General features: G+C 45.6%; 1 protein-coding gene across 1 annotated transcript; it reads right to left on the reverse strand.

Annotated features, from left to right (window-relative positions):
• Positions 1-7,906: 7,906 nt before the first annotated feature.
• Positions 7,907-8,443, reverse strand: LOC147979792 (uncharacterized). The gene has a single exon (XM_087515346.1). The coding sequence runs from the start codon at positions 8,441-8,443 to the stop codon at positions 7,907-7,909; it is 537 nt and encodes a 178-aa protein (XP_087371472.1).
• Between the last annotated feature and the right edge of the window lie 882 nt (positions 8,444-9,325).

Consider the following 9,325-nt stretch of genomic DNA (forward strand, 5'->3'; position numbering starts at 1 on the left):
TTTTTTCTAGAGTGGGATTTTTCTGTGGTACGGCTGGTGCTATGGCAACTGAAATCGGCATATCTTTTGCTGGAGTGCAGGTCCTGTGTGGTGCGGCTAGTGGTGTGGCCAGTGAAGTATGGGTACAGTCTGCTAGAGTTGGTCCTACATTTTGTGTTACTGGTTGTACAGCCAATATAAGTGGGGTGCTATCTGATTTCTCTGGCACAACCACGTTTTTCAAGGACTTTGCTAGTGCTCCTTCAGGTTCGGCAATCACCCTCTTCCTTTTTGATGTCTGATGCACAAGAACAGCATTTGAGTGGAAAAACATGGTATGATGACAGATGGAATATGTATTGATAATGGATGGGCATGGCATCTCGACATATATGATGAGTAAACTAAGAAGATGGCAGTGCAACAAAGTAGAAGAAATGCAAGACAACATATGCAAGATACGCGCAATCAATGAAACCTTGCCAAATTAGAATAGGCACCTTGATGGGTGAACAGGACAGGCCATCTGCCTTTGACTCCTCGAGGTTAGAATAGTCATTAGGATCATATTCTGAACAAGAATCAACAGGTGGTGAGCGTATGAGTTTCATTGCATCCAGAATGGCACTCAATGCCTTGGTGCCAATTTTGTAAGTCATTGCGATGTTTAGCTTCAAGAGTGGACTGCTGCTAGTGTGACACAAAGAAGCTACACAGATCATGGTGTCGATATAACGGGAAAACCGTAAGCATCAGAGTAAAATCAGCAAAGTGGAACTTGCTGGAATATATGTGCTAGTATTGCCGGTATGGCTAGAAAGCCTTCGGATACCGGCTCCCTTCAACTGAAGGTACGGTACTGTTAATATCAGTGTAACTCTCAAAGGCGACACAGCTCCCCGCATTTCCTTGCTATTCTTATAGGATTCAAGTGGGTAGGCCACTACAAATCCTATTCCCATGTTTACAAAATCCTACGAATCAAAGAGATCCAACGAGTTCAAAGTGTCTATACCAACCGACCATATAGACCTCGACACTTCAAATGTCCCTGCTCATATTCACTACAAGGAACATATTGTACTACTATCATACTCCCTCCGTTCGAAAATATAAGTCTTGGTAGAGATTTCCACTATGGATCACATACAAATGTATCCAGATACATTTTAGAGTGTAGATTCACTCATTTTTCTCCATATGTAGTCCATGGTGGAAGCTATACAAAGACCTGTATTTAGGAACGGAGAGAGTACTTATTAAAGAAGAACGGAAGAGGAACATGTGAAGAGCAAGTAGATTTTGGATAATAAAATGTTCGTTGCGCAATGCCCACACATGATGAACCATAGCGCATTAAGAAAGCAACTCCCTGTTGTCTCTCTATATGTGGTGCACGTGCTTTTTCGAAAGTAAAGTAGGAGCATTAGCTGACCAATTAAATGTTATCTGTTTTAGTAATATCAGCATCATATCAGTTTCGTACTTGAGCAACAAGTATGGAATTATGAGTGGCACATTGTTTAGCTTGATGGATTCAGTAGCAGTGCTAAGTAGGTACGATGATGGTACTGAATATAAAGGCATATCTGCATTTGGGTCAGTCGACCATTTCAGGCGGTTGGATGAAGATCCTACGTCTCCTAACCCTTCTTCTTCCTCGTCTCTGATTCTTCCCATACAGAACACCGCACGGGCCACCAACCGGACCAGCAGCCTCCACTGCCTGTGTTCCTCCGCCACCCCCACCCCCACCCTCGCCCCCACCCGCATTGAGTTTTCTTTGTTCGGCGAGGCCCTACCACCGCCCCCAACAACCAAAGTCCCCACCCGACCCCCTTCGTTCGCACCGGCGGACTCCGGCGAGCTCTGAAAAATCGACTGACCCAATTTTGAAATTTAATCTACTATGATTTAACTAGTGTGGAATATAAAAGGCGAAAACCATAAGCATTGGGAGTATAGTGTTGAGCGTGCCATGGCGGATCTGAAGGTGCAAACCAGACAAAGGCAACTTCGCAACCAATCTATACAAAGACTTGTATTTAGGAATGGAGAGAGTACTTATTAAAGAATAACGGAAGAGGAACATGCTAAAGAAGAGCAAGCAGATTTTGGATAATAAAATGTTCGTTGCGCAGTGTCCACACATGATGAACCAGAGCACATTAAGAAAGCAACTCCCTGCTGTCTCTCTATATGTGGTGCACGTGCTTTTTCGAAAGTAAAGTAGGAACATTAGCGGACCATTTAAATGTTATCTGTTTTAGTAATATTAGCATCATATCAGATTCGTACTTGAGCAACAAGTTTGGAATTATGAGTGGCACATTGTTTAGCTTGATGGATTCAGGAGCAGTGCTAAGCAGGTACGATGATGGTACTGAATATAAAGGCATGTCTGCATTTGGGTCAGTCGACCATTTCAGGTGGTTGGATGAAGATCCTACGTCTCCTAACCCTTCTTCTTCCTCGTCTCTGATTCTTCCCATACAGAACACCGCACGGGCCGCCGGCTGGACCATCAGCCCCCACCGCCTGTGTTCCTCCGCCACCCCACCCCCACCCTCGCCCCCACCCGCATCGAGTTTTCTTCATTCGGCGAGGCCCCACCACCGCCCCCAACAACCAAAGTCCCCACCCGAGCCCCTTCGTTCGCACCGGCGAACTCTGGCGAGCTCTGAAAAATCGACTTACCCAATTTTGAAATTTAGTCTGCTGTGATTTAACTAGTGTGGAATATAAAAGGCGAAAACCATAAGCATTGGGAGTATAGTGTTGAGCGTGCCATGGCGGATCTGAAGGTGCAAACCAGACAAAGGAAACTTCGCAACCAATGTTTGCTCTGAACTAGCAAGTAAGTGATGGACAAGAAATCAGAGTAAAGCAGTGGCGATCTATTTTCTTGCTGCGATAAATAAGTTGAATAGATACGAAAGAGTACCTCCTTTGGTGCGGCGTCATGTATGCATCTGCTGAGAATTTGACGGTGCTGCGGTAGCGATGGCTGTCGGCCGTGTGGAAGCAGATCTAGGAGGGTAGACGATGGCGGCGGGGCGCGGTGGACGAGACGGTCATAGGAGCGACGCCGACAAGGTGGACGACGGCGGGGATGAAGCGAGAGAGGTCCGAAGCCTTGGATGAGAGAGGTCAATCTCTTATAAGGGACGGCGGCGTCGGGGTATCAGCTCCAGCATGGTGGACGAGGACGGTGGTGGATGGGGTGGCGGATGGAGGAGGCTGGGGTGGAGAGGGTGTTTTGGCGCCCACGGAGTACGAATGGGGAAATGGAGGTGGAGAGGAAGGGGGAACCATGTCTTCAAGGCGCGCTTGTCTCAAATGCGAGGAAATTTACAAACTTAGACCCCGCTTCAAATTTCCTACATCACAGCAATATTAGTCGGTTGGGGATAGGATGGTAATCTCGCATACACCGAATATTTGCCGACGAGAGTTTATTTTTGGCGCCCACCGTGTATGAATCGGGGAGGGAGTTGATTTCGGCCGAGGACACACTGTGTTTTGGCACCCACTATGTATGAATCTGGGTGAGAGGCGGTTATGTCACGTTCGAGTGAAATTACAAACCTACCCCTATCGAAACATATAGAAATCGAGCAGATAGGCTTTGCGTGGCAGGGATAGGCAGTAGTAATTTCCATCTCGCAGGTTTTGGTTTCGGGCGGTTACTGCGACTTTCCCCGCTTCATTCAAATTTTGCAGAGCGCACGTTTACCGTGCCAACTCAATTCGAGTCCCGTTTGTATTCTTTTTTTCGGGCGGGACCCATTTTTGATCGGAATAAAATTCTATATACATCATTTTTTAATATATACTTTCAAAAGCATAACAAAGAATTCTGCTCCTTTATATGTATAATATGATTTACAAATACAACGATCTCAAAATCATAAGGTTGAATTCAAAAAATTGAACCAAATTATGTTCTATTAAGATGTATGGATCTGTAATATCTACATATTAAATAACAAAGATGCGCGTGAATTCATATGAGTATGCATGTTTGATAGATCAGTTTTGGTTTGAGTATGGATTACATGTATCATCATCTCGAATTCAAATATTTGAATCCCTTTTATGTTCACTCCTTTCGTGCCCATCTCTCTCGCATGCATGCTCCTTCATGTAGCTATCACTCTCTTTTGTCTAGCTCACCCGCACACTCACTTCATGTTTCTCCTATCCTCGCAAACATGGTCTCTCGACGTTTCCCTTGAGAAGTGTCACACTCTCCCTATCATTATACATTACACGGTTTTCATTATCTCTCACGTCTCTACCGTTCTCTCGTATCACTAGGTACCTAAGCTTTCTTTTTCACCGCCATACAGTCTCCACTCGTCTTTCACTTTTGTCTTTCTCTCTATGGGATTCTCTCACACACCCTATGTTTCTAGATATGAATCATACCACTAAAATTACACTCTCTCTCCTGTAGACACAACATTTGTTGCGGTCTCCTTTTCGTCTCCATCCCAGACTGACATTATTCATTTGTTTACCGATCAGACAAACTCTCCCTCTATCACACACACACAACTCCTGCTTCCACTCCCCTTCCCGACTACCGTCTCTCTCTCTCACACACAAAACTCTCGCTTTCGCACCTCTGTCTCGTATTTCTCTCACAAACATTTATCGACTAGCCTCTAGATAGGTTTATACACCCGCACACTCGTGCTTCCACTATCGTATACATGTCTCTCTCCCACTCCTTGTATCTATGTAGATTTTTCTTCCCTTCTTGAGACACGCCCTCTCGATCGTCCACACACACTATCGCCTCATTTTAAGCTGATACCTCTCACACACACACTCTTTGTGTCTTTGTCACACATGCACTCCGTCCTCCTCCTCTCTCCCTCTCTCTCTCTCTCACACACACACACACAAACACACACATGGGCTTTTTGCAACAACTAGCAAGATGCCCATGCGTTGCACGAAACATGAAGATGCATTTGTATGAGTATTTTATCTTGTGGGAGAAAAGGATGAACAAGGGAAGGCCTTATTTGCAAGTGTGGAGAGGGGTGTGGGTATCTTTTTGCAAAATTGCCATAGTTTCCTTCCTATCCGTTAGATATAGATCGAACGGCCTATATTCCAGGATGGCAGGCACACGATCATCACCGACTATGCTTTTTATAAGAGTAGGGATAAAAAACAGAGTTGGTGATGATGGTGGGCCTGTCATCCTGCAATATAGGCCGTCTGATTTATATCTGACGGATAGGAACGAAACCATGGCAATTTACCCGTACTCCTCTCCACATTTGCAGATAAGGCCTTCCCTCGTTCATCCTTTTCTCCCACAAGATCTTGATGTTCCGTGCAACGCATGGGCATCTTGCTAGTAAGAGTAGAAATTAGACATATACCACTTCTCGAATCTTGAAACCAACAACATTCCTCCCTTATCTCATCAAAACCGCCAAAGGAATATATTTTGAGTGAAACATAACATTTTTAGTGATATACGTATTTCAAAACTAGACTTTTTTTCTATCAAATCGGTGAATATGTATTAATCTACTCAGATCGTGTGGCAACGCATTGGCACATTGCTAGTAGTTATTATAATTTTGTGGACACCAGACAAACGGTGGAGTACATATACAAAGAGAAGAGGTGCACACACGCAGTTGGTCTCTCATTGTCTCGCACACATGAGTGTTACGTAAAGGCAACGTTAACAAATAAACCCTAGGTGCACGATTGCTGCATTCGCTGGTACCGGGTACGTGGTGGAGCGCACCTTTGTAGGAATAGTCAGCTCGCGTGATAATTTGATCCGTAGGAGTTGATGGTCGGGACCACAAGTGAACGACTTGGAGGCGGTGGCTCGCCAGTTGCCACAGATCGAGTAGCCATGTTTAAAATATCAAAAAAATTTAACGGGGTTAAGAGTTCCAATTTTCAATGGTGCGTTATAAGTACTAAGTAGTTTTTAGAACGATTGGTATGGAGCGAAAATGGAATTCATAGTACTACCTACTACGTACCTCCTTGGCGTATGGTTGTATGGGTTTATGTTGCGAGATGTTGAACCTGGTAGTTCTAGGGCAAATACTATGTTTAGATTTAGATGTTGGTTTTCAGTAATGAAAATCGGAAGGGGGAAACCCTTCTTTGATTAAAAAAAACTACTACCTCCATTCTGGTTTACTAGTCCCCATCGTTTTTTGGGTCAAAGTTTGTCCACAAATTTAACTTGTAAAATGTGAATGGGAAACGAGATTTTGTTATGCGCAAACAAAAAGGACTGGACGGAGTGATTTCTCTGACAGGGACGCGACCTCTCATAGCGCATGCATTGAACCGGTGCGCCGCCCAAGAGGGCCCCACTCACTGCAGGCCCGGCTGAACACGCCTCCTCGCCGCATGCAACCGGCTTCAGACTGCCCCGTCTGCCTTCATTGAATCCGCGCGTGTGCCGGCAGGAAGTCCTTTCGCGAGCCGGCCGGCATTTTAGAACACAAAAGTGACCAAAATATAATTAATTACGCCTGGTCTTGACTTGTTGTGCTCGCACTGGTAGCAGGAACTAGATGTTTTTCTTTATTCATAACTCTCCTCAATTTTTTTGGCTTTGAAGTGAATCATGGTCGTGGACATTATGTATGAATGTGGAGATATCTGTGAACATGAGTTTGATGTGGAAGTTGAACTTGGAATGTCGGGCTTGCGCGTGAACTATACCATGTCCAAGGCTTCATCTATTATGGTTTGGAAAGTAATTGCTGTTATTACATGGCCCGAAAAAATATATTTTGTGCCACATCAGTAGATGCACGGACATCACAACAGGCATGCTGACTGGATAAACATTTGAACCTAGCTACTATGAAGGAAATTTTGTATTGACAACAATTTCCGATACCAGGAGACGCCTAGCCTGCTCTGCCTATGCTAGCTTATTTCTGGCTTCTTCCATCTCTTATTTGGCATGGGTGAAGAGAGCATATGATTGCTATTTTCGCTTCTTCAGGAACTCAGCTACATTCTCAAGGGCTGCTGCACGCTTTCTTTCAGCCTTTACTAGAGCCACGAGGACACGAACAGCTAATGACTCCACCTGGCTTGTGTGTAATCTAGCATCATCTGGGAATTTGCACCTTGTGTCTAATCCAACATCATTAGGGAACTAGCACCTTGTGTGTAATCCAGCCTCATTCTGGAAACATGACCTCGAGGTTGACCATACTTCCCTCCTCGCAGGAACTGCATCCTAACATGAAGTTACTTCTTTTTTAGATAATTACTCAGAGCAACCCAGATCCATTTAGTAGAAGACAGATATACAGAACTGGGAGAAGTGAATTCAAAAGGAAAATATAAAAACAGACTACAAGGTGAGAACACCCACTTCCTACATCAAGCTAAAATGAAAGCATTAGTACGATTAAGACTCTTATTATGACACATTGAAGAACATGAGGCTTAAGAGAAACAGAAACTGCAACATATACACATCGAGGAACATGAGGCTAAACTAAAGTAATTGAAAGGGTGTTACTTACCAAAGCTCGTTTTACAGGTTCGATGCAACTCCTCTTTAACATTCCACGCTCCTTGAAGATGTCCCCAATATCCCGTGTTTGGTCTTCATTGCTCCTGTGCATGTTCGCACTCGTGGTTTTAAAATCTCAACATGGAAAGAAAAATATACTATTAGTAATACTCACACATCTTGTGGACAACATTAAAGCACTCGTCTGCCATGTTAGAGCATCTCCAACAGAATCGCAATGCGCGGCGCTTTAAAAAGGCGTTTACAGTGCTGAGATCGAGAAATAGAGATAGAGAGTAGAGGATAGTTCTCAGCATAGATAGATAAAAAAAACAGATTATTCAACTACTCCTCATCGTCCGACTCCTCCTCGGTGATGTCCTCCTCCGATGTCTAACTGTAGGCGTGAACATACCGATCGTCGTCGGATTCCCAGGGCGACGCTGCTCCTAGCCTCATGTTGAATTGAGCGCCCGCTTTTTGCCTACACTTGTCCTCGCGATAGGCGGCTCGCTCTGCCCTCCTCTTATCCCTCTCCGCCCTCCTTTGCTCGTAGAATTCGTGCTCATTGATGATGTCCCGCGGGAAGCATTGGCTCCACAGTGCCATGGCTTCCTCGTCCATCTCGGCGATGCCGAGACGGTGCTCCCGCCTCCGGTTGTCGCGACGATCCTCGTCGGTGATAAGCTGTGGCAGAGGCGCGAGCGCCTGTGCCCGCTCCCGCGTCAGCACGTTGGGGAAGTTCAATGTTCTATGAGGCCACCAGAGGCACCACGCCGCCGCGTCGTATGCGCGGGCGGCCTTGTTGGCGGTGTCGAAATTGCCAAGGCCGAGGCGCATCTTGCGGAACCAGATCTCGGCGGAGAAGCAGCCGGAGGGGCGCGCGCGGACGCCGCGGTATCCCCAAGTTTCCCGACGACGCGACGGCATGGTGGCGCGGCGGTGGCGAGGCGAGAAAGAGCAGGGAGAGAGCGGTGGCGAGGCACAGAGCGGGGAGAGAGCGGTGGCAAGGCACAGAGCGGTGGGAGGGCGTTGGATTTCATAAAGCGCACCGGACGCCGCATGCCAAAACTAGCACATGCCCGGCCGCTTTTCCTGCGCACACACAATCCTTTCCCTACATATCTGGTATCTCCATTCTCTTCTCTAATGTTATATTTATTTTATATTTAATATTTATCTCTACTTCTCTACTCTCTATTTTTTTCTCTACTTTTTCCCTACTCTTATAAAAAACAGAGTTGGTGATGATGGTGTTCCTGCCATCCTGCAATATAGGCCATCCGATTTATATCCGACGGATAGGAAGGAAACTGTGGCAATTTTGCAAAAAGATACCCACACCCCTCTCTGCATTTGCAAATAAGGCATTCCCTGGTTCATCCTTTTCTCCCACAAGATAAACTACTCATACAAATGCATCTTGATGTGTGCAACGCATGGTCATCTTGCTAGTTCTAAAAAACTATCCATCATTTGCCACACTATTGGTTGCACATGAAATACCTACCCAAGCACATCGCGATACAAGAGCGCCGCACAATTACAAGTTGATATTCTATTGGACAATGGAGGCTATAACCAATTACTTTTACAGGAACAATAGCACCCAGGAAATTTGAAGGGTAGGTATGAACAAAATTGGAACTGCACATGTACTGCTAAGTGATTCAATACACGCATTACCAATCGAGGAGGAGAACGATGGTCGCGGCGGCCTCTGTGAGTCATGGTCGGCAACGGGAGTCAGGTCATTGTCCACGCCGGTGGTGCTTCTGCGCTTGGCGTCGGCTTCCGGGAAGCAGATCCGAG

This window comes from Triticum urartu, chromosome 3A (assembly GCF_056163025.1).
Source record: "Triticum urartu cultivar PI428250 chromosome 3A, HENAU_Tu73, whole genome shotgun sequence".
Lineage (NCBI taxonomy): Eukaryota > Viridiplantae > Streptophyta > Magnoliopsida > Poales > Poaceae > Triticum > Triticum urartu.